The sequence below is a fragment of the Lissotriton vulgaris genome, chromosome 8 (assembly GCF_964263255.1).
Source record: "Lissotriton vulgaris chromosome 8, aLisVul1.2, whole genome shotgun sequence".
Taxonomy (NCBI): Eukaryota; Metazoa; Chordata; class Amphibia; order Caudata; family Salamandridae; genus Lissotriton; species Lissotriton vulgaris.
In genome coordinates, this window is record NC_141696.1 from 162,394,348 (window position 1) to 162,421,022 (window position 26,675).

A 26,675-nucleotide genomic window follows, 5' to 3' on the forward strand; every position below is an offset into this window, starting at 1 on the left:
TTTCCCGTCCTGCGCTGAAGCTCCAAAATCACCATAATTCATGACGAGCTGGCCTTGTCATCCGCGCACGGCAGGTAAGCGCCATGACGAGCCCAGCTCGTCATTAGCTTCGAAGGGGTTAAGTTCTGAAGGTTACCATGCTGGACATGTAAAACAGTGAATAGCCCTTGATGTTCTTATCAGCAGTAAGATTTGTACTGCAAGTGATCAATTTGCTCAGTCAAGTGTGTAGTGGGTTTCTAGTTGTGGAAAAGCATCTCAGACCGGTGTTCATTGCTTGAATGATTCACGGGCTCACTTATTCAATTCCAGGCCTGAAATTGAATCAGATTTGCAGGTCTAGATTGAATACTCTAATCGACATAACTGTAATGCGCTTGACCCATAAACTTTTCTCAAATTGTGTGATCTTAGGCAAATCTTTTTTATTTCACCTAGTCCTCTTTTTCTTTATTATCGCATGCGAATAAACCTTTAAGTATGTGTGTTCTGCAGGTCTGCTGTACTCTAATAGACTAAATGATTGCTGCACTTATAATAATAAAAATCTAGCCCACATATAGGGTACACTTGACCCCTCACGTGCCTTTTAGTTCCTAATAGAATTGCCATCAGGGCTGGGGCAGGAATGTTTCTCAGTTCATATTTGAAAACTCTCAATATTAAAAATTATATTACTAAAGCCTCATATGGTAGCGCACTGTCATTTACAGACATTTTTCATTGAAATGGCCCCCAACTTTCCCACTCAATTGTAGTTTTACTGATAAAACTATACAGTGTACAACTGTAATCTGTGGAAGTCTGGTTTCAGGAAATATTTCATTTGCACATCACCAAGTAAAGTATTCAAATTTGTTTTGATCCTATTAAAATCTTAGTTCATCTCGCTTACATTTTTTTTTTAAAGTATTTTCCTAACTACTGAAATATATTTTTAAATATGTGTACAGTTCATTTACAAGTTATTTAAAAGTTGTGTATACAGCACGATTGTCTGATAGTTAACATTAAAAAATACTCTAACTTTACAGCTAGAGAAAGCAAAGTAAACAGCAATCTACAGGCTTCTATAAGCAGCAATTTGTTAGAAGACATAAGCTGACATTTGACCTCTGTCCTTTAACACACAGCACATTAAACAAAATGAAAACAAGATTTAAAGTCATCTTTATTGTTAATTCACTTTCTGCAAGCTCAAACTCTCTTGCCAGATTGGGCCAATAAGCCCTAAAAATAGCTTGTACTGATACACTGAATCGCCACAGCAAAGGGTGAATATATTTCTCAAGGCCTGAAATCTATGGTAAGGGTGAGGAATTGCCTGTCTTTGCATCTTTAGTTAATCGCTCAGTCACCCATGACTTGATAGCTGGCTCCAATGCTCTTCTTTACCACTGGGAGTTTTCTTTTTGTTTTTATTTAGCCAATTGTATGCAAGAACTAATGTTGCTTTTGGACTATAACCATAAATTATGTGGTCACAGAAGACCACTGTTTAGTTTTCTGTCATTTTGTAGGGGCTTGTGTTTTAGTATATCTTGGGAAAGGGCGTGGTTTGGACTAGCTGTGGCCATTTATGTCTCGGACCATATCATTTTGTGATTCTGTGACATTTCAAACTGTGCAGACAGTGTGTATTGGATCAGCTATATAGTCTTCTGTTTAAACTGCCAAAATGTGACCTTTTAATGGAAATAGCCGTGAATATTTGCACTCAGAACATATAGTAGTTTGTAAATAGCATGTAAGATTTCTCTTTCTTACCTAGGTACTCCTACATCCACTATTAAAGTGGCTTCTGCCAGACTACCATCCCCCAAATCCTTGGTGGGCTCCCCTACACAGATTCTGGCGCATTTTCCAAAGCAGTACCCACAGTCTCCAAGACAAACATTGCCTCAGATTACGCAACACTCGCCACAACAGATAACTCAAACCTCTCCGGTTACTCTTCAGCAGCAGTCACAGATGTCAACCACCATCAAACCCACCATACAGATCAAGCAGGAATCTGGTAAGTACATGGATTGCAGTTGTGCACTTTTGTGATTTGTATCTCTATGCAATTAGAAGGCAAACAATAATTTAATTGATGGAATTGGTAAAATAGTGTGCCACAGTTTGTTTACTTACTTACATTAAAAACACATCCTTCCGATGCTTGAATCCATTGATTACATCAGTGACCTTACAGTATAGGAAATAGTCTAGCAACAGATAATTGGGTTAAACTGTAGAATGTTTTGCACAGTTTCAATATGTAACGAAGTCAACAGCCAGATAACCAGTTTCAATGATTAGTGGTTAGTAATTCAGATTGTGATGAGGCTCATCTTCTACCTGCATAAGGCTTTAGTGTATCCGTATCACTTTCACACGACTATTGCATATGATACTTGTAATCCTTAATGTCTGTGCACTGAACTTGAAGGTGTCGACAGACCCACCGAGTTATATGTATACTGTTAGCATTCTATGGAAATGCATACATTTATGTTCCTAAGTATCAGCCAAGCTACATGGAACATCAGACAGTACTTTTATAGAGATTAAATCAGATGGGTTTCTAAGGCAAAAGACAAAGTAAGCAAATTGAAATACTTTGCAGATTTTAGATTTAGCTGAAAAGCATTGCACAATGTTGTGCAGAGTCGCTGCAGAAGGAACAACAGCAGTAGGTCTGAAAGGATCTACATGGGGTATCAACTATAGAGGGGGCCCTGAAATTGGAGAAAATAATTTCAGCAAAACAACTTGATGATCTCTTCTGTTGCTAAATTTGAATAAATAAAAAAAATAGTATTTTATATTTTGTAATAAACACACATTACAGCTTTGTCATAAACAAAAGTAATGGTTGACATTTTAGAAGTGCACAATTCAGTAGATCCAGGCGGAAGTATCTTTACACACTTTCCGATAAAGTCCTTGGAGAAACACCCCCACCTTTCAATCTTGTGAGACACATAGGGACATGTTGTCTAGTCCTAATGTTCAATATGTGACATCCCACTTTCTGCTTCAATAGGAGCCATATCACTTACATCGGTAGCTCGCAATGTCTTGGACATTGTCAGGTGTATCCCCCTTTGCTCTGCCGTCTCTTCATGTAAGTTGTAAAAGGGTACCATGTAGAGTAATTTTTTGTAACCCTATCACGTATAAGTGCAGTGAGTTTTTCCATGGCATAGACAGACAATACCTTCCTCCACCACATGTTGAGCGAGGTTACCTTTGGCTGCTTCCACATCTGATCCATACTCAGCCATGTGGCCAGAAGGAAGTAAGGGAGCAACCTCCCCTGAGGAGTCATCGTGGGGTAAAGTCTATCCTTCCCAGGGTCCCACAGGAGAAGCAATAGTGGGTTGTGCGTCAGTGAGACATAAGTGATGGAGTTTATCGTGATAACAACTGTGTCCTAAAAATTCTGAATCTGCTGGCAAGTTCACCACGTGTGCAAGAAGGTAATTATATACCCACAAGCCTTCCAACACTACTTTGAACCCCCAAACGACTTATGGAAAAGCACGGGTGTGAGGTACCAGCGTGACTATATTTTGTAGGCATTCTCCTTGTAGCTTAGGTAGATGGAGGTCTTGGAAGCCCTCTGCCTGAGTCTCATCAGAGATGTACATAGCCATTTCACTCTCCCATTGGGACACGCGTGCATGTTTTTTTTTGGGGGGGTAGGGCGAGGGGGATTAGATTTAAGATGTTGCGGTAGAACGATGATATGCCTTTATGATGGATGTTATTGATGTAAAGGGATTCGATTGGTGATGCCTCCCTCTGCATGACTCTACGAGGAGAATCCCTCCCCGTCCATTGTAATGCCTGAGTGAGTCTACAGATGTCACATCAATAACTGCATATTTCTCCATGAGGTCCCCTCTCGTTCTTAGGTCATTGTTGCTGTAAAAATCCTTCTGAGAAGGTTACTGTCCTTGGTCCCAAGAAAAGGAACCTAGGACTAATACACCCAGACTTAAGTCTAGGTGTTGGCCAGGAGAGTCAGGATAAAGGGATAGACTAGGAATGCCTGTTTTCTCCTCACATTTTGCAAGTGGGGCAGGAATTTGGCTTAATTGATTGTAACATCACTGCGCTAGCACTGGGTGAATACTGTCATTGCTGCGAGTAACCTTTTTAACTTTGTTGCATTTTAAAACTGTTGTGTTCCTAGCATATCGTGCGCTGACTCCCCGGTCCACCGCAGCAATTCATGCTGTTTGTTGTGGAGGGAGAACATAGCGCCTTCACTTCCTGGTGGTGCCATTGCGGGCAGACATCTTAGTAGGGTGACGCTCTAGTCTTCCCTCAGCCCAATCTACTTAACCCATAGTCCTTATCGCGCAGCGGTTACGCGCAGCGGGAGCGCCATAGAAGCGCCGAAGAGGTGCCTAAGAGAAGCCAGTCTGCGCCAGTCCGCGTCCATCCGCTCCCACATCCCCTGGAATTATGGTGGGCATTCCGTTCACTTATAATTCCCAATGTTTACATGCCCTAAGATCATCTACTAATCCCAATTGTCTGCACTCAGTACGTCTTATAGGGAGCAAGATCTGTTGTAAGCACTGCGACTGGAAAGCATCCCCTAAAACCTTGGGGAATAATGCTACCGATCACTGCTGGAAGCTGTTCCTTCTTAATTGCAGATCAGTGCCTAAACACCACACAGAGCTGGCCATGTTAATAGAAGATCTTAAATCCGATGCCCTTTTCCTAACGGAGACCTGGCTCCAGTTGGAGGCCGACCCCACTACAGTCTGGGCTACTCCACAGGGTTATACTAAGAAGAGATCCGATCGCAACACGGGTAAAGGAGGAGGGTTAGCCATCATTTACAAAGAACAATATAGGTGCCGTACCACCCCCTCTACCACATCAGCCTGCGAGATCTTAACCCCTTCGCTGCTCATGACGAGCTCATCTCGTCGTGAGGCACGGTTGAGCTGTGCTTATGACGAGCTGAGCTCGTCATAAACAATGGGGAAACATCAAAGCTCAGCATAGGAGGGGAAAACTCAAAGCAGCCAAGGTGTTAATGTTCACCTTGGAACTATACCCTACTAACACCTTTTCAGGCCTCCTGGTCTATCGACCTCCTGGAACGATCGGCCAGTTTGTCTCAAATATAACTGATCTAGCCGCCAACCTAGTGATTACCTCAGCTAATTTCACGGTGCTCAGCAACCTAAATCTTCACTTAGATGACCTGTCCGACTCAGCACAAAAGGGATTCCTTCCTACGCACAACAAAGGTCATCTATTAGATCATATTTACAGTACCCTTAATGACCTTCATACTGACTCTCCTCGTCCATTGCCCTGGACTGATAATTTTTTAATACCATTTTCATGGACTACTATTAATCCCCCCCCCCCCCCCCTCCCCCTACACAAGACCCAAAAAAACACTGGGGTAGGAAGTGGGCTACACTTACCCTCCCCAAATGGGAATCCGCTCTTGCTGAATCTAAACCCCCAGAGGCCACTAATCCTAATCTAGCCAGCACCAGCTTTAACAACTGGATTACTAATTCTCTTAATTTAGTACTCCCGAAAGTACCTCTGCACTCCATATAGAGACAAAAAGTAGCCCCCTGGTACACTCCTAGATTGAGAGAAATGAAACTATCCTGTCGCAAACTCGAGAGAGCATGGAGACAAGATCGCTCCCAGATCAGGAAATCAGATTATCGATCTGTAATTAGGCTATATAAAAAGAAATTAAATCCACCCAAGCCCAGTTTTATGATTCAAAAATTAATCTAGCAGCCAATGCTCCTAGAGAAATCTTTAAAATAGCCAAATCGCTGATTTCCCTTCCTCCCGAGCGAATGTCACCTGATGGGACATTAACTCGCTGTAATAATTTGGCTACCTTCTTTCATCAGAAGATTCAGACCATCTACTCTTCCTTTTCCACTGAGGGAATTGAATCAGAAGCTGCCACCACAGCCTGCCCCATCATTCCAACTCCCTGTGTGTTGGAAAATTTCTCCCCTTTGGACTCTACTTCCATAGATAAAATAATCTCTAAAGTTACATCAGGATCCCCCAGTGACCCAGCACCCCCTCAATTCCTTACTTTGGCCTTGAATGTCATTCGACCAGTTCTTCTCGACGTGCTTAACACCTCAATTGCTACGAGCATAGTGCCGACGGGATGGAAGTGTGCAATGGTCAGGGCCCTTTAAAAAAAAAAACGCTTGACCAAAACAACCTAGCCAACTTCCGCCCCATCTCCCTGCTACCCTGGACGAGTAAACTGCTAGAAAAGCATATCAACAACATCCTAGTAGACTACCTGGAATCCAATAGTCTGCTAAGTGTCTCTCAGACAGGATTCCGTCCCCAACACGGGACTGAGACAGCCTTGCTAGCAGTAACTGAAGAAACACGAACGGTGTTGGACCAGGGAGGGAAAGCGGCCATCATACTATTAGACCTCAGTGCCGCGTTCGACACGGTTAACCATGCTACCTTATTACATCGTCTGAAGGTCATGGGAGTGTCGGGCGCGGCCCTGGCAAGGCTTCCTTCCTTCCTGGACGAACGCTTCTTCCAGATATTTGAGGGCGAGGCTGTATCCACCAAACAGCCACTCAAGTGTGGGGTTCCTCAGGGCTCGGCCCTGAGCCCCACACTTTTTAAAATCTACATGAGGCCCCTAGCGGAGATAGTCCACCCATTTGGCGTCCGTATTATCACCTACGCAGACAACACTCAGTTGGTGGTCTCATTAGATCACTCTGAGGGATCATCTAGCACGCTGAGCTTGACAAAGGACGGAGATTTAAACTTTGTGAATCCAATAAAGCTGGTAAAAGCCTAGCTTCGTATTTGAAATTTAAGGTTCAAAAGAATTCTATTAGCGTCCTTAAAGATGCCTTTGGGACCTCACATTCAGAGTCAGAAAAGATAGCTGAGGTGTTCAGGGTATTCTATGAAGACCTTTATGCAAAGAATTCAAAGGTGGAGGAGGACAAGATTAAGAATTACTTGGGTGAGTGTGATCTTCCACAGCTGTCTACCGAGGATCAGGTTGGTCTAAATGGCCCGATCAGTGCTCTAGAAGTGGAAAGCGCAATAAAAAAACTGAAAACAGGGAAGGCACCAGGCCCGGATGGCTTTACAGCAAAATTCTACAAAACGTTCCCCACTCTATTAACTGGACCCCTACTAAATCTATTCCAGGAGATAAATAGCTCTGGTGAAGTCAGAGGTACTCTAGCAGAGGCAACAATAGCAGTACTTCCTAAGGAAGGGAAAGACCCGTCGCTCCCAAAAAATTACAGGCCTATTTCACTAATTAATATAGACTGTAAGATCCTGGCAATGATACTTTCCGCCCGTCTTCAGAAGGTACTTCCACAGCTAGTCCACCCATCTCAAGCGGGCTTTCTTAAAAATAGGTTGTCCAGTGACAATACAAGGATCTTGGCACATGTGCTAGAAAAAGCTAAATTTCTAGACACCCCTACAGTGGCGATAACGTTGGATGCCGAAAAGGCCTTTGACAAGGTTGACTGGTCCTTCCTTGAAGCAGTCCTTAATAAATTTAACTTGGGGGAAACATTTACACGACTAGAAATGTCCCTATACTGCTCCCCTTCGGCAAGAGTTAGGGCGGGTGGATCGTTTTCCTCCTCATTTTGCTTAAAGCAAGGTACGAGGCAGGGGTGCCCCCTATCGCCTTCGTTATTTTTACTGGCTATCGAACCGTTCTTATACCATATAAGGAAAGACCCTAAAATCGCAGGCATACCATTTGGAGACTGCACGGTCAAATTAACAGCATATGCAGACGATGTGCTTGTTCTTTCTGAGCGAGCTGAGGAGGCAATATCTGCACTCATGTCAGACATTGAAGAATTCTCAAAGGTCTTTGGCTACAAGCTCAATAAAGACAAAACGGAGGTCAAACTACTGAACAATATAGGTGATAAGGGGATCATAGGGGACTCTGGTCTTACATGGCAGCCCAAATGCTTTAAATACCTGGGGTTGGACTTCGAAAAAGATTTAGTCTCCACTCTGAAAATAAATGAAGAATTGACTCTGAAAAAAATATCTACACTACTAGAAGGTTGGTCTCCAAAATTCCTGTCTTGGTGGGGCAGGGCTGAAACACTCAAAATTATGTCGACTCCCTTAGTTAACTACCTGGCCAGCATGCTCCCTATGACGTTCTCGAATAATTTTGATTTTAAAGTAGACCAGCTGTTTGGTAACTTCCTGTGGCGAGGCAAGAAAGCCAGGATATCTCTGAAGAAGCTACAATTGGCGAAAGATAAAGGCGGCCTGGGTCTACCTTCGTTCAGGAACTATCAGACAGCCTTTCTTTGTAAACAAGGTGCCCAATGGTTAATAAAATTCCCAATCTATGCTCCTGTATGGATTGATATTGAAAGGTCAATAGTGGGCCATGCTCCTCTTGAGTCCTTGCTCACCATGGACCTGTCGCACCTGCCACACTCCAGATATATAATGCTAAACGCCAGAAGGGCCCTACTTAGACTTGACCAAACACACAAAACCAAGTTGACGTTTTCTAAATCATCATGTATGTCTCTATGGAGAAATCCCTACCTTAAACATGCGGGTATGGAACTCTTCTGGGAGTCATGGTCCAAAAGGGGTATTAACCTAGCGGGAGATTTGTATGACGATAGAGACCCAATTCCGTTCTCAAGCTTACAGCAGAAGTTTGATCTTACTCCGATAGATTTCTATAATTTTCTAAAAATCAAAGCGGCACTAACTAACCGCAACTTCTCACACTACACTCCATGGCTGACAACGCATCTCCCACGCCTTATGCACGCAGGTCACTTCGTTTCTAAGGTGTATAAACTACTGCTACCGTTGCCCAAGAAAACTCACAAAAATGTGGAAGCGAGATGGGAAGCTGAACTGAATTCCACAGGAATAAATTTTGACTGGGACTTGATTCATAAGTCTGCACTTGCCCACAAAGTGTCACCCATCCTGTTCCAAACTAAGTATATGCTCATAAATAGGTCGTTCTGGACTCCAGAAAAGCTATTTAAATGCAAATTATGTGACTCTCCGACATGCTGGAATTGCCAATCAGGGTCTGGTGATCTTGCTCACATGCTATTCAATTGTCCCTTACTAAAAGAATACTGGGGGAAATATTTGACTGCATTCATCACGTATTTAAGATAAAACCTGTACAGGACTTTGTGTATGTTGTGCTAGGGGGGTTGGAACCACGATTGTCAAACTGATTTGATTTTGTGTGTTGTCTTTTAAAAGTGCGTGTTGCACAACTTGCCCTGACACCCAGGCTCTCTCCTGACGGACCCAGGGAGACCACGATCGTCTTGAGACCCACCCAACGCCCTAATTAGCAAGCGCCAGCGCCAGCAGCCTGTGAGCCGGTCTTTGGCCACGCCCACTCGCTAGCGGCCACGCCCACTTGCCTACATAAACAGAGCGGCGTTCATGCTCTGATCAGAACCTTCTTCTTCTCCTGAGGCACAGCCGGGAGCGCTAATTTTAAACTGATTTGATTTTGTGTGTTGTCTTTTAAAAGTGCGTGTTGCACAACTTGCCCTGACACCCAGGCTCTCTCCTGACGGACCCAGGGAGACCACGATCGTCTTGAGACCCACCCAACGCCCTAATTAGCAAGCGCCAGCGCCAGCAGCCTGTGAGCCGGTCTTTGGCCACGCCCACTCGCTAGCGGCCACGCCCACTTGCCTACATAAACAGAGCGGCGTTCTTGCTCTGATCAGAACCTTCTTCTTCTCCTGAGGCACAGCCGGGAGCGCTAATTTTAAACTGATTTGATTTTGTGTGTTGTCTTTTAAAAGTGCGTGTTGCACAACTTGCCCTGACACCCAGGCTCTCTCCTGACGGACCCAGGGAGACCACGATCGTCTTGAGACCCACCCAACGCCCTAATTAGCAAGCGCCAGCGCCAGCAGCCTGTGAGCCGGTCTTTGGCCACGCCCACTCGCTAGCGGCCACGCCCACTTGCCTACATAATCATGTGCGCCCCACGTACGCGCAGCGGACGGGCGCAGCGGGCGCGCCGTCAGCGCGCCGAAGGCGTGCCAAAGGCAAGCCCGTCTGGGCCCGTCCGGGCCCAGACGGACCCAGGCCCAGAAATGCTGCCGGACATTTCATGTGAGCGTGTGATATATACTGGAGACATGCTCCGCGCCTTGCAACCAAGAACAACCTTGGCCTGCCACCACAGGCATATCGAAGGTAAACCCTTCTATTACTGTACGCGCTGCGCTCCTTCCCCCACTGTATCCACTAAACCCGGACTTAAGATTGGACTTCTCAACTGTCGCTCCCTCCCTAAACATGCAATTGAAACAAATTTGCTCATCCTAGACCATGACTTCGATTTGCTTTTCCTTACGGAAACGTGGCTAACAGACAGCACCGACTCAGATATAGTCACGGCCTTACCCTCAGGGTACCTCTGTCAAGCACTACACAGACCCAAAGGGAGGGGAGGGGGGGTAGCCATAATCTTTAAGGAGCATCTTACCTGCAGAATTTTTGACGCCCAAATCAAAGACTGCGAAAGCTGCCAATTCTCCATTCAACCCTCCCCTGCCCACTCTCTGTCGGGGCTATTGATCTACCGCCCCCCGGGCTCCCCGGGAAAATTCCTTGACGCCTTCATGGAATCAGTCGCTCAGCTAGCATCTTCTACCGGGAATTGCCTCATTCTAGGCGATCTTAACCTACATTTTAAAGACCCTACAGACAGGTTAGCCGCTGACCTTCTTCAAGACCTATCATCATTTAACATCCGACTGATAAACAATGAACCCACCCACGAGAAGGGACACTTATTGGACCCCGTCCTTTCTAATGCGACAACCATCAACACGGAGCATCCCCTGATCCTCCCCTGGACGGACCACTTCCTTGTCCCAATCTCCTGGGAAACACCCCCCACCAAACCCCAATCCTCTAAAATTCAGACCACTGACAGACGATGGCACAAACTTGCACCTGGGGAATGGGCAGCCGCATTGGCAGAATCCACCCCTGAGCTCTCCAGTGACCTTGCTACCGCCGACAAGCAAGTCAATGATTGGATAACCTCCTCTCTTGATGCACTCATTCCTACAACCCTCTCCCTTAAACACCCCAAAAGAGTAGCCTCGGCCCCATGGTACACATCAGAGCTTAAAGCCCTGCGCCAAGAGTGCAAGAGGTCGGAACGTTCCTGGAGGAAAGTCAAATCTGAAATAAATAAAGAGACCTACTCTGCTTCTCTCCTGAACTACAAAACCACCATCCGTAAAACCAAAATCACGTTCTTCCAGGAGAGAATAGAGAAAGCAGTATGTTCCAGCAAGGAATCCTATGCCATACTAAAAGACCTTCTGAAAACCCCAGCACCTGGACCTAAATACCCCATTGACCCCACAGCTGACCAGACCAAATGTCAACAATTAGCGGATTTCTTTCACGGGAAAATCCAAAAAATCCTTGAGTCTATCCCCGTTGCAACTCTGAGCAAGGAACCCGATCCCCCGGAATCTTCAACTTTCTGCCGCCTCTCTTCTTGGGATCAAGTTACGACTGAAGAAGTGGAGAAAACGCTAACATCCATAAAAAGCGGCTCCCCGAAGGATCCAGCCCCTCTCCGAATTCTTAAAAAGGTTGCCCCCACGATCATCCCCACTGTGACCCACCTAATTAACACCTCACTCCAACAGGGAGTTGTACCCCTAAGTTGGAAGGCAGCGGTCGTGAAAGCCCTGCTAAAAAAACCCTCCCTTGACCCCGAAAACCTGGCGAATTATAGGCCCATCTCCTTACTCCCAGGAATCAGCAAAATTGCTGAAAAATTGGTTAACAGAAAACTTTCCCAGTTCCTGGAAGCTAACAACATACTAAAAAGCTCCCAGACGGGCTTTCGCCCAGGGCAGGGCACAGATATCGCCCTCCTAGCAGCGGTTGAGGAGGCCAGAACGCTATTGGACGGAGGAGGATCAGTGGCAGTGATCCTCCTCGACCTAAGCGCGGCCTTCGATACCGTGGACCACCGACTTCTCATTAAAAGACTCAAGGGAGTCGGTGTAGAAGGCTCCGCTTTAGCCTGGCTGACATCTTTCCTGGCTCGACGGACCTATCAAATTTGGGAGAATAACGCCCGCTCCTCCGAAATTCCCCTCCAATGTGGGGTGCCTCAGGGCTCCTCCCTGAGCCCCACACTATTTAATATCTATATGTCCACATTGGAGGAGGTCATCATCCCTTTCGGAGTGAGGGTCGTCAGCTACGCCGACGACACACAATTGGTTGTGTCATTGTCCCATCCCAAACAACAACCAGCAGACCTATTTAATTGCCTTGTACAGGTCCATCATTGGATGAACTCTTCTGCCCTAAAACTAAATGGGGCAAAAACGGAGGTTCTGCTCCTAGGCCCAAAAGGACTCACACTGCCCCCGAACATCTGGCCAGCCTGTCTGGGCCCCCTTCCTGAACCCAGAGAGGAAGTAAAGAGTCTGGGTGTGTGGCTTGACACCGACCTCTCGTTCACTGTGCAGGCCAAGAAAGTGGCCGGGAACTGCTTTGGATTGTTAAAATCATTGAGGAAAGTTCTGCCTCTCTTGCCCACTGACTCCCAAAAGTTGCTAATTCAGGGCCTAATAATCTCGAGGCTTGACTATAGCAACGTGATATACTTGGGCGCCCCAGAGGCGACTCTGAATAAGCTTCAGAGAATTCAGAATACTGCGGCTCGGATTCTCACTAACACCCCCGCCAGAGCATCGGCCAAACCAGCCCTAAAACTTCTTCACTGGCTCCCTATAAGAGAGCGGGTCAAATTCAAGGCCTTGTGCCTGACCCACAAACTTCGACAAAATCAAGGCCCCCCTGCTCTCAAGAAATTCATCACACCTTACAAATCCTCAAGACCCCTCCGCTCTGACACAGAAAACCTTATTGTGGCCCCCAAATTCAAGAGAGCCCGATCCGGAGGAAGGCGTTTCTCAGTCCACACTGCACGACTCTGGAACACACTCCCCCGAGCATTGCGCCTCGAACCTCAATACCTCCGTTTTAGGAAACAGCTCAAAACTCACCTCTTCCCACAGTGAATCACTCTAGGCCCCCATCCTGATCTGCTGTTCCTCCCTTTCCCGCCCTTTTTTCTTCCTTCTCCCCTTCCCACTGTACTTAGGAGATAGGTTCTGTTCTTAGCGCTGGGATACCTCCGGGTGACTACGCGCTTTATAAAAATAAATAATAATAATAATAATAATAATAAATGAGCAAGATCGCCAGCTTTTGGATTTAATGTTAACATTGGCGTGTAAGGTAGTTTTATGCAAGTGGAAATGTACCAAGGAGGTAAACTTCAAGATCTGGCAGGAATGGCTGTCTTTTCTAAGAGGTGCTACTAATCAGGCATTACAGTCTTCTACGTGGGGTCCATCCAATAAGAAGTTGTGGAAATCGTTAGACATGTCTTCCTTCCATTATGATCCACCTTGATGCAGAGTGTTCTTGTTATAGTAACCTGTGATATATGAGTGTACATCTGCGTTCATATGTTAGTGTCCTACCCGTTACATCCACACATTGAGTGTTCGGCATGTTAATCTATATCAATGAGACAAGCAAGAATTGATTTTTCTCCTTCTTTCTTATTATTTGTGGTTTCTGTACTTGTCTAACAATACCTGTATCGAATCACTTTGTAACGGAAGAATTATTGTACTGTCTTTACTTTTGGTTTGTTACTTCAATAAAAACGATTTGAAATAAAAAACAAAAAGTTACATTGGCTCCATGTGGCAGCAAGGGTACAATTTAGGACGATGTGCATTGTTCAAAAAGCAATACGCAGAACGGGTCCAGCCATAATACATCCTTTAGCTACCCCCTAGCTCTGCGCTCAAGGTCACTGCAATTAGCCACTACAACCAAGATAAACAGGGCCCGCTGCGGCGGCCGCTCATTCTCGCATAACGCTGCAAGAGTGTGGAATTCTCTCCCGCTTGCCCTCAGAGAAAAAAACAACTGGATGGCATTCAGGAAGCTTTTAAAGACTCACTTGTTCAGCAACACCTGTTAATCCTCCTAGCTGCTGCCTTGTTTTTTCAGTTAAAAGCGCTGCGAGGCCTACAAGTAGTTTGTGCGCTCTATAAATGTAATTTTTCATTTCATTTCATTTCCAGCGGTGGTGGTGGACGAGGGGGGGTACCTGCCCAGGTCATGGCTGGCAGCCACAAAAGCCTGCCAAGAGAGACTTGAGAGAAGGCTTGTTCCACTTGTGCCCTAGGCTTACCTTCGGGCTCTTGGTTCCATTCGAGGGAAGGGCGAAGTTGAGCGACCACCATGTCTGTAGTCCTATTTTGGAAGCCCAGGCCCTCCCACCGACGTGTATTGGAATAGGGATGATTTACCCTAAAGAATGCCACGTTAGTTCGCATGCGTTTACCACACATGCCATTACAACAAGCCCTTACAACGACCGATGTCACCTCGCATACTTTTACAAGTCTGAACAACAACTTGCTGTAGGTGGAGCGCTGGATTTTGGAATAATATAATTTACTATTCCAACTCCAGTCTGTGCAACTGTAGGGAAGGTGTTGGATTTTTTGCCCCCTACCGCAAGCCGGTGTTCCGACTTGCGTTGTAATGGCATGCGTGGTTTCGCAATCGTGGTAAACTATGTTTACCTTTACCCTGGCATACAAAGTTATGAATTTATTTAAGCGTCGTCACCTGGGTTGTTTCGGGGATGATCAGGGGGGAGGGTTTGTAGGACATATAGGAGCCTGGGGTATGAAATTTTAAGGCTGATCCATCCTGGAGATCTCAAACTTACCCCACCTATAAAGGTCTTTGAAAAGGGCAAAGCAGGAATGTTGCTGTCATACATAGTCTTGCACGTTGTAAGATGAATGTTGGGGCCAATATGAATCCCCCTCTGGATGGGATCCCAAAGAATGCCCTGTGGGCCTGTTAACCCCAGTCCCTGTGATTTGGAGTAGTTGCATTTGAAGCCCAATACTTCGTTAAGCGGTCTAGTTCTCCCAATTGTGCTGGAATCGTTTTTACATGATCAGTGACCCAGCATAAGTTATCATGGGGAAGAGTGTCATTTTGTGCTCTTTGCCGTTCACCATCCTGCTGTAGATTGCAAGATTGTTCTGTATCTGAGCCCCCAGGGGTTCCATGGTTAGGGTAAAAATTAGGGGGGGGGGGCAAGGGTTACCCTTGTCTCATGACCTTAGTCAGTGGTATGTCTGGTGCAAAGGTAGTGTTAATTTTGAGTTTGTCTGACTGCCTTTTGAAATTTGCCTGGATGAAAGTTTTCATCTTTGGGCCCAAGTAGAATCTATCGAGTGCCCTCAACAGGCATGCTCAATCTACTCTTTTGAACTACTTCTCTGCGTCCAGGTTGCCAACAGCATTCTGCCCTCCTCCATGAGTACCAAAGCTAGTCTCCTGATGCCATTCGACTGCTTATTGTGGATGAAGCCTCATTGCTGGGGAGCAATAAGAGTGGGCCAAATAGGTTCCAATCGGGCCTGAGTATCGATGCAAAATGTTTTACATTGCTATTCGTTACGCAGGTAGCCTATTAGAGGAGCATAGCATTGGAGGCTTGCCAGGTTTCAGAAGGAGGGTAAGGTGGTGTTGTGTAGTTCCTATAAACCTATATAGGATCTGCTCTTTTAGACAACATAGACTGTGGGATTGGTGTCCAGACTGATTCCAAACACTCCCACTGGGTATGTCCGCCTGTATACCAGCTAGCTCACAGCTCACAGTGCCACTGTAATCTCCTCTTACCAGGAAGAGAATAGTTCTTGGCAACTATCGAACATGACAGCCCTGTCCCTTCAGGGATCATGGAAAAAGTACAGTACTTTTCGCTCAGTCACTCGTGCTCACTTTTTCTCAAAGAGAGATACACAGAATAAACGGTGGGTAGTTTTTCAACAAGCATTTTTTGAACCAGCTTCATTCTAGGGTAAATAGGTGTACTGAAAAACCAATTAGACAAAACCAGAAATAAATAATTATATTCACCAACAGAGTAAAAGGATGGTAGATTCCTACCATAGTGCTAAAACAATGGATACAGGCTGGTATAGAATTACATGACCGTAATAAATCGTACTCCTACGATGCAACCCTAATTAGATGTACCTAAGTGTACCTAGCATATATGTAGGTGTAGAGCCCAGAATCCCCCTAGGCTGAAGCTAACCCCATTACCTGAAATTAGAGACTGTGTGACCCGCCTTTGTCTCGAGATGGACACCCCGCGAGGGATGTCAGACCACTGCGGGCTGGAGTGTCTGTGTGCAGGAGCCTCAGCGTCTTGTGTCATTGTGTCAGCATTGAAGTCTTTTTTCTCTCCCTTCCTGGGCAAAACAGTGGTGTATATATACCCAAAAGGTACCCTCAGGGGATTCTACCTTGCTGTGTCATGTTGGTAGAGTATGACGGAAGGGATGACCCTTATACAAAGTTGTTATGCAGGAGATGATAATCCTGCTGTGAGTCTGAGAATCTTCATGCATAATTAATGATGCTAGTTTTCAGAGGAAACCACACAACATTTTATGCAGCGCTTAACTAGTTAAAAGGCCAATACCAAAACCCGTTATGTAGTGTCATTGTACAGTAAATGTATGTGAAAGATTAGGATAATACTTGAACCTAGATTGGGGTACCCTATGAAACATAACAGTGGGATCCTAGCATTATGTCCTCAAAATTAAACATAAAAAGTTGAAAATCTTAGTGAGGGTGTCTATCATTAGGAAGGCTTAGGCTTTGTAAAAGGAGGCAAGACACCCACCTTGGCCCAGGGGTTTTCGATATAGGAGGTTTTTAATTGCTGCCTGGACCTCATCCAGTGTGCTGTTTTCCTATCCTAATGCAACCTTTGGTATTTTCTAGGTGACTTCCGTATTTTAATTCCCATACGGAATCAAGCCATGGAATTGACATGGTAAGCCCAGTTCCCCCACTGCGCCGTTACCTTTCTTCACCGCGCCGTAATTTTAGAACGTCACCACCTCGCGCTTCGGCACGAATTTAATTGTTGGCAATTACCCTACCAATTGACTACCTTGACCACCGGTTAAGACCGCGGCAAATCTCCATTTCACTGCGGGCACTACCAATTGAAATTGCTACAACCATGCTCACGCCAGTTCCTCGAACACGTGAAATTGACAATTTTTCACCACAACCTCTTCACGGCAGTAGACTCCCACCCACGAGTACTACTGTTAGTCACAGAAAGCCAATGTCGATCCTATCATTGTTTCAAACACAGTCCCTCGTTCCCCACGATCACGGCGGTAATCTTCATGGTTTGTGCATCAACTTGCTTTTTAAATACACACCCTTTAAGCACCGACCATCACGTTGAAACTGATTTAAATCACCCTTGTTCAGTTCATAATCTCTTGTACATCTCCTTTTCCCACTTCTCCTTTTTAGGTTTTAGTGGCTTGTAACTATTAGGCATTTATGAAATGTCCTGATGATGATCCCTGTGATTTAAATGTGGGATCGAAACGCCGTCGACCAATTCATGTGCCATATACAGTGTGTATACCATGTACTATGTTGATGTAATGGCGCATCTAAGAATATTTGTTCACACTATGATTTAAAGAACACAATTTAAGCTTTTTGCCTAAAAGCCCTTTCCTGTTCACTTTGAGTGTACTAAAGTGTCTATGTGTAATTGAGGTACAGGCTTGTGCCCCACACCGTGAGATTGTTGAAGGATATTCTCTCTGTAATTTGTGCTATAAAGTAAATATACTTGCTGACCACTGTCCGGCTAGACAAGTCACTTAAATGCAGAATCCATTGTGTCTGTATTCATTTGTATGATTTATCCTGTGCTGCATGGGACTGTTGTTGTTTTCAAAAAGTTTTCCTCTAGCAGGCACAACTCAGCCTACCTTGTTTAGGAGCTTATAATCATGAAGATAGTCATCTGGAAGTTGCCTATCTAAGTTCTGGGTGTGCTGTAGAGTAGAAGAATTGCTGCAAGACAGCAAGAATCTCTACTGTCTCTCGATTTAGCTGGCCCTCCTCGTCCCTGACCTGCCGATGTGGTTACACATCGGTAGCATGCATAGCTTGTGGGCCAAAAGTATATCTGCCATTTCCCCCCAATTTGGAATACGTTTGATTGACGTAGAATAGCTTCTTGGCTGCCTCCTTCATTAGTACCTGTTCAAGCTCTCCCTGAAGCTTGCAGAGGTCCGGTAGGGCCCTGAGTGAGCCTCCATCCCCCTACCTCTCTCCTCTCTCCTGCCCCAACCCCCCCAATTGTGCTGGGCCTTCGCCTGAGATATCGGAGCTTCTCCCGCATGCTCAGATGCTGCTGTGTGGGAGATGAGTTTCATTCGGAAGACTGCCTTACCCACATCTCAAAGGGTTGTGGGGACACGTCCCATTTGTCCTTCTCACCAAAGTAGTGTTCTATAATGTCTTTGAGTCTCATAGAGTCAGGTCTTGGAGCGCCACCTTATTCACTACCCACGGCCTCGGAAATGGTCTCTGCAGGTGAGCGGCCCCTACTACCAGCCACACCGAGGCATAATCAGGGATGAGGCAATCTTTGGAGTCTGTGAGCCTGGGCAGCAAGGACTGTGTGGCCAGGAAGTAGTCTAGCCGTGAATAGCTGAACTTTGGAGTAGAATGTATAGTTCCATTTACAAGGGTGGTGGTGACTCCAGGCATCCACCAGTGTCTGATCCTGGATGCCCTGGTTCAGGACAGTGGGAGGGCGGTGTTCACCTTGCTGAGAGTGAAAGCGATCCAACCCTGGGTCCAGATGAGTACTAAGGTTGCAGCCCACAACAATGTCCCCCCACTGAGAAGTGGCATATCCTCTGGAAAAAGTCAGAATAGAACTCTTTCTTCAGTGAGCCCATAGACCGAGATTATGGTTGTCTCTGTAGTACCTAGCTTGGCGCGTATCCCCACATAGTGATCCTCGCGATCCCTATTGAGAGTTCCCTATTGAGGAGGATTGCCACACCTCTGAATACATGATGTGATTTTGTGTTGGGTACCGGTGGAAAGTGCCCCTTTTTGACATGGTCACCCCCCTTTTTTTGCCTGATATTTGATTTCTTTCAGACCAATAGCTCTGTTCCCAGCATGCTCCAAGATTTGGAGAAAGCGATACATTGTTCTGCATTCTGTCCATCACCTGTTGTTTTTTGCATTTGTCACCCCGAGTGAGACGGGTATGCTCATTCGTGAGTCCCGTGCTCTCCATGCCACTGGAATCAAGCTATTGAGGCTAATGAGTTCTGAAAGCCCCTCCGGTCTTTGGATGCTTGTTTCCAGTCCAGGGAGGACCTGGCTTGGCAGTTCGGGCTGGACTGTTCCCATGAGGTACAGGGTCAAGACTGATTTGCATATGGCTGGGTTCAAACTGGAATGGCATGGTGAGCAAAAAAATGATGGATTTAGGCCCAGACCTCTGTACTGGGGTGAATGTATGACATTGTTCTGCATTCTGTCCATCACCTGTTGTTTTTTTCCCAAGATTTGGAGAAGCATGTTAATCTTCAACTCTCCTGAAATCTGAAATATCAATAATCTGGTTCATCCCAGCCAATCAGGGTTTAGTGCCCATTATAGTTCTGAGACTGCTCTCTTGGAGGTTAGCGAATATATCAAAGGCATATTGGATGGAGGGGTAAAAGCAGTGCTGATAATGCTTGACTTATCAGCAGCCTTTGATACGGTTCCACACTCCAGCCTCCTAGAGCATTTGCAGTTAGTTGGAATAAAGGGTAAGGCCCTGAACTGGCTCTCCTTTTTTAAAGGGACGCAATCAGCAGATCTGGATTCCACCTTATTCATCAGTATCTCGTGACTTGACAGTGGGAGTGCCCCAGGGTTCTGCTCTGAGACCTACATTATTTAATGTTTATCTTGCCCCTCTTGCTCAGTTAGCGGTATCCCTAGGTGCCAAACTTATATCATATGCTGATGATACCCAGCAGTTGTTCCCGTGTGGCATGGGTGATGAGCTCCCCTTGATTAGCATCTGTCCAACAGCTGTTTTCCAGTGGCTGGCAATACATCCCCTTAAGTGTAACATGTAGAAGAACGAGTATCTTTTTCTGTGACATCCCACTACACAGTTGGTAGGCCTTCTGGCTTGAAAAGACCTCCCCCATGTCCTCAGCACGGTATTGTGAGGAACAAGGGGCTGAAAGTTGATATCCATCTGTCATTTAAGTCACAAATATAATCTGTTGTGTTTACATGCTTCGGGGTTTTGCTCTCACTGAAAAAACAGAATTTATTTTTATACTTATTGTCTCCCTCTGCGAAGATATCTATCCATGCTCTCATGACGTCAAGACTAGATTACAGATGATGGTAACACTTTTTACCTGGGCCTGGCGGAATATCTTCTAGCGAAATTGCAGGTTATTTTATGTTATGTTATAACCAATTTGTAAAGCGCACTTTGACCAAGGTTTCATGGCGCTGTTTTGAGCAGTTATGAGTTGACTGTTCTGACATGACTTCCGAAGGGACGGTTTACTCATGTGCCTGTATGAACAGCCATGTCTTAAGCTGCTTTCTGAACCGAAGTAGATCGGGGCAAGAACGGATCTCCCATGGGAGTGAGTTCCATAGTTGTGGTGCCAAAAATCCAAATCGACACCCACCATGTCGTTTGCGTTTGAATTTTGTGCTCACCAGCAAATTTTGATGTTTGGAACAGAGATCACGGGTTGGAACATACCTCAGTATCAGTTTGTTAATAAAAATTGGGCTATAACAATTTAGGGATTTAAATGTGAGGCAGGCGGTTTTGAAGGTGGCCCGCTGAAGCAGTGGGAGGAGTTTTTTATCAGAGCTCTGGCCGATTGCCACTTAGGCTGCTGATAGATCAATCTAGCTGCCTGGTTCTGTACAAGCTGGAGCCTCTTGATCTGATAGGAGGGGAGGCCTAGATAGATTGAGTTTGCATAGTCTAGGTGGGATAAGACTAGGCCAATCACAACTTGTATCAGTGCTGCCTGGGATAGTAAGTGGTGTATCTTTTGGATCTTCCGCAGCTGGAAAAAACATTTAGAGACAACCGTGCCCACTTGAGTGTTTAGGGACAGATCTTTGTCAATGGTCACCCCTAGGCTTTTTACGGAAGAGGAGGGTTTAGGGAACGTCCCTAGTTCTGCTGGCCAATAGTGAGGGCCCCAGGAGATGCAACTATCTCCTATCAGCAGTACCTCAGTCTTTCCGGGGTTCAATTTTAGGTGGTTGTAATCCATCCAGTTACGGATGAACACCATGGTGTCCTGAAAATTGGAGATGGATTCAGTGGAATTGTCTATGGTAAAGGAAAGCTGCAGGTCGTCTGCGTAGTTGAAGGTCGTTACTTTCCTCTGTTTTAAGGCTTTAATTAGGGGGAGTAAATAGATGTTAAACAAATGTGGGGATAGGGAGGAGCCCTGGGGAACCCCACATGTGATATTCAGCCCTGGCGCTGTAAAATTTGCCAGGCGAACAGCCTGTGTACGGTCCTCCAGGAAGGAGGTGATCCAACTTAGGGCCCTACCCTGGATGCCTGCGCGCTCGACACGGTCCAACAAGATCTTAAGGTCCACCGTGTCGAACGCGGCAGACAGATCCAGGAGAACCAAAGCCTGGGGGGTACCGATGTCAGCCTCCCTGCGGAGCTCGTCCAGGACTGCCAAGATGACCATCTCAGTCGAATGCCCTGGGCGAAAGCCAGCTTGATGAGGGTCTAGATGTTCTTCGGTCTGTTCTATAAAGGCAGGCAAAGATTTTGCAACATGTGCCTCCAAAACCTTAGCTAAGTAAGTAAGCAAGGAGATGGGGCGATAGTTAGATGGCTCTGATAAATCAGCGCCGACCTTTTTTATCAGGGGGACCACAGTGGCATCCTTAAATGATTTTGGGACACAGCCTTGAGTGAGTGATGAATTTAAAAGGGACAGAGCAGGTTGAGGAATAATGGAAAAAACTTCTCTCATAATATGTGGGGGGCAGCAATCCCGGGGGGATCCAGATTTGACCTTGGACATCAAGGAGGTGAGTGAATCTGTGTCGATTGTAGGGAAACTGTCCATAGTATGGGTATTCCTGACAGAGTCAGGAGGAATCACAGCTGACGGTGAGCACGTAATGCTGGCTTTAATAGCTGTGATTTTTTTCTAGGAAGAACGTGTTAAGTTTATCACATAGTTCCTGAGTGGGAGTTGGTTTAGGTGAAACTCTATCAGGGTTGGAAAGTTCATCCACAATTGAGAAGATCTCTCTCGATTTGTTAGTGGATGTTAAAATTTGGAGGAGAAATATTCAATCTTGGCTACCTTAATGGCTTTGTTGTATTTTGCTTGTTCTTGTTTATAAAGGAGCTTATCTTCAGGGTCATAGCAAGCTCTCCATTTCCTCTCTTTTTGACGAAGTAATAGTTTCATATCCTTTAATTCGGGAGAGAACCATTTATGGGCTTCTGCTTTCCGGTTTATTTTGATCTTTTTAGGGGGGGCAAAGTGATCGCTTGCTGTTTTTAACCAGTCAGCGATCTGTATGTCAAAGAGATCCACATTCTGGGCTGGACTAGGAGTAGATCCGGCCAAGAAGGTTGTGAATTCAGACAAGTCCACAGATTTCCAGCATCTAGCAGTTCCACCCTCGACTAAGGGGGATTTAGTTCTCATGGCCAGGGTGAGGTCAAACGTGACCAGAAAATGGTCAGACCATATACATGGGTGTACCTTCATAGCAGAGATGATGGGATTTGTTGTCCAGACTTGGTCCAATATGTGGCCCTTATTGTGTGTTGGCCTGAGGATATGTTGTGTGAGATTAAAATTTGTCAAAAGGTTAGTAAATTCCAGGGAGTGAGGTCCACCGGTTTGGTCCCCAAACCAGTAGTTGAAATCGCCAATCAGCAAGATATTGGAGTACTTGGTTGCTATATTGGCTATCTGTTCGCTCAGAGTAATGGGAAAGAGCGGCATAGGCTGAGGAGGTCTATAAACAACTACACATATCAGAGATGTATGATCCGAGTCAAGTTTAATCACTAGGTTGTCTACGCTAGCCAGATTGAGGGAGTCGATAGATCTAAAGTCATGTTTACGATGAATAATGGCAGCCACTCCTCCTCCGGCTTTTCCTGAAGGCCGGTCAGTGTGTAGTATGTAATAGTCGGTCGGGAGTGCTGCTAGTATATCAGGGGCAGAGTCAGGGGTTATCCATGTTTCGGTCAGAAACAGGATATCAGGTAAATCAGAGGAGAGTAAGGTGAAGATTTCCAGTTGGTGTTTGACTAGGGAGCGTGTGTTTAAATAGAACACCCTGAAAGTTGTATAATTGGGGGCAGTGGTTACCTTGTGGTTCCTTTGGATACCTCGTATTTCCGGGAATGTGTCACGTTGTTGCAGGAGTCCTAGACTATCAAGACAGTTCCTGGTGATTTTGTCTAACCGATGGTGTACTCCATGCAGGTTGCATACATCTGTAGCGGTGTATTTCAATAGAGGCACAGAGTGCCGTGCCCCTTGCCCCGTACTGGCGCGGACGGGCGCAGACGGGCTTGCCTTAAGCGCGCCTTCGGCGCGCAGCCGGCGTGCCCGCTGCACCCGTCCGCTGCGCTCCCTGAATGGGGGGGCCATTTTATACTAACGGATGCGTGAGGGGCCGAGCACTAGACCGCTCGCCCCGATTCCCTACCAAGATGGCGGTCGCCAAGAAGACGAGGCAGATCCACGCAGCGTTTAATCGGCTGTAGTGGGTTAGGGCATGGGCTAAGTGCATAGCAATCAATTACCAGCAATTGTCATTTTAAAATACAGTTTTTAGTGCAAAACAAAGAAATAAGGGTGCAGTTTTAAAATGCGGCGTAAATTCAATAACAGCACACCAGTTCCGGCTTCCGCCTCAGGACAGACACTCGCACACTCTCAGTCAGGAATACGAGTGATTTTAGCAATGTTTTTATACTAACTGATGCGTGAGGGGCCGAGCACTAGACCGCTCGCCCCGATTCCCTACCAAGATGGCGGTCGCCAAGAAGATAAGGCAGATCCACGCAGTGTTTAATCGGCTGCAGTGGGTTAGGGCATGGGCTAAGTGCGTAGCAATCCATTACCAGCAATTGTCGTTTTAAAATACAGTTTTTAGTGCAAAACAAAGAAATAAGGGTGCAGTTTTAAAATGCGGCGTAAATTCAATAACAGCACACCAGTCCCGGCTTCCGCCTCAGGACAGACACTCGCACACTCTCAGTCAGGTGGTGCAAAATGCGGCAGCCTGCCTCCTTTTGAAACTGCCTGTGAGAGTGCACATGTCCCTCATTTTCGAGATCTGCATTGGCTTCCGATTAGGAAACTAATTGTGTTCAAGGTGCCGGTGTTGACACTTGAGGCTCTTTACCTGGCGGGAGCTGTGTACCTTAGTGCCAGGTTGAGCTTCTATTCTCCCACCTGAAATCTGAGATCTGCTAATAAACTGTTTGCAACGGTTCCCAGAATAATGAAGATTAAAAAAGGAGGTAGACCATTGGCTTTCCTGTGTGCTACTGCTTGGAACAATCTCCCGTTAGATCTACGGGCTGTTTCTAATCAAATGCCTTCTTGGTCAGCTCTGTCTTTTATTGTATCTAAGCAATTAGGTAGCCGATTAAGATTAAATCTCATCAACCTTTTCGGCATGAATCCAGACTGGTTATGATGGAGGTGATTACCGGTAACAGCCGCTTGCCCAGAATGGTGACCAATATTTTGGTTTCAACATTTAGTAATGAAATCAGCCGGTAGGTCCCACAATCCATAGCGGCTTCCCTGGTTTGTGAATAACTACAACAGTGGCATTGTGGAGATCTAGTTGGGAGTGTTCCCTCTCTAGATACATCTTCAATAGGTATGGACTCGAAAGGCCAGTGTTCGCCTTAAAGAATTCTACTGGCTGTCCATTGGGGCCTGGGGTTTTCCTCTATTTTTGTTTACCTATTGCTGTCATGACTTCCTCCAGGGTAAGTAATTTTTTTAGGGTTTCTTGGTCATCTGAAGATAAGTTGGGGATATCAATAGTATGTAGGTAATTGTGAATTTGGGAATCATCTGTAGCTTCCTAGCCTTGTAGAAATCCTCATAATAACTCGCAAAGGTATCTGCTATACTCTGCGCTGTTGTAGACCGGACACCCTCTTTTTGGATAGAGCTCACCCTCCTGGTTTCCCTCTCTTTCCTGCCCAAACAGGCTAAAAGCCTCCTGCGCTATCCTCTGCCTCATAGAGGCGGTGTTGTGCCCTTGCCTCCTGGCGAGGTAGTGCTTGATATTCCTTGTGAGTGACTGCAATCTGTCGTACTACGAGCTGGTCAACACCCGGGCCCACACCCCTCTCCAGCTTGCCCTCCAGTGCTTCAATCTCCCGAACCTCTTTCCTCCTTTTATGTCGTATTCTGTTTTGTGCCCTGGTCCATAGTACGGTTTTATATGCCTCCCAGAAGACCACTGCTGAGGACACCGAGCCCTTGTTTTCGTGGAAGTATAATTATGATTTTGTGGTCAACTTCCGTGTCTCATAAATCCCACGCTTTGAGCCTCCACCCAGTCTGTGCTCTGCAAGTTTGTCCTCCTACTGTAAGCCACAAGGGGGAGTCATCTGATAGGCCCCTCAACTGGTATTCTGCTTTGTCAACTGTCCATATTTCTCCCACCGGGGCGAGCAGATAAACCAGCCTGGAGAACACCTTATGGGCATTTTAAAGTAGGAGTATGTTTGGTCAGTAGGGTGGTGTTGGCATAAGAGGTCGGTCTAACCCAGTGCATGTATGAACCAAGCCAAAGGCGTGACCTCCCGTTGTCCGGGCATTGTGCTTCTGTGGTCTATTTAAGGATCTCCTACTTCATTAAATACCCCTACAAATATATGTGTCGAGGAGTCTGCTTCCAACAATATATCCTTCACCTTGTCAATCGTTTGCTGTTGCAATCATAGAAACACAAGGAGATGATGGACGGAGCGCTGAAACTTTTCAGACACTCCCCCCCGATGCATATGGCCAGGTCTAAAATGGGGTGGCATGGTGAGCAAAAGAATGATGGATTTGGCCCAGATCTCTTGACTGGGAGTGAATGTTTTGATTTGTTCTGCATTCGGTCCATCAATTGTGTGTCTTTTGCTTCCTCACCCTAGTTACAATCATAGAGACGCGTAAACACTGACTAAGGTGAGTTCCCTTCGACCCCTTATCCCATGTACTGCAACAAACCTGCCATGAGGGCCTATCCAGGTTTAGTGAGTATGGAAGGGAGACGTCTTTCTAATGAGAATTGCGACCCCTCTGGATCCCGGGGAGAATCCGGCATGTGCGAGAGTTGTGTATGTACCTCTAGGCACAGTGAATACTGCAGAGGGGTGTTTCTTGGAGGAGGACTATATCTGGTTTAATCTCCTAAGATATTTAGCCACCAACCCACCTTTTTATCTTGTGTCCAAGACCGTTGACATTCCATGTCATTATGGATTATTCTCCCTCACCCTGTGCGTGTGTAAAGTTCCTATAATGTCTCATGCCTACATAGTGCCAGAAATATGGATTACCTTCTCTACATTTAGCTCCAATGTGTCTTCATTCAGTTTCAAGACA

General features: G+C 45.9%; 1 protein-coding gene across 12 annotated transcripts in view; it reads left to right on the top strand.

The window, feature by feature from the left end:
* The window catches only part of EMSY (EMSY transcriptional repressor, BRCA2 interacting), a 339,048-nt gene that overhangs the window by 108,671 nt on the left and 203,702 nt on the right, over positions 1-26,675 (top strand). For all 12 annotated transcript variants that reach the window (XM_086933879.1, XM_086933880.1, XM_086933870.1 and 9 more), the window contains exon 9: positions 1,772-2,017. In XM_086933879.1, the coding sequence (XP_086790005.1) occupies positions 1,772-2,017 (246 nt within the window). The remainder of the gene's footprint in view (positions 1-1,771; positions 2,018-26,675) is intronic.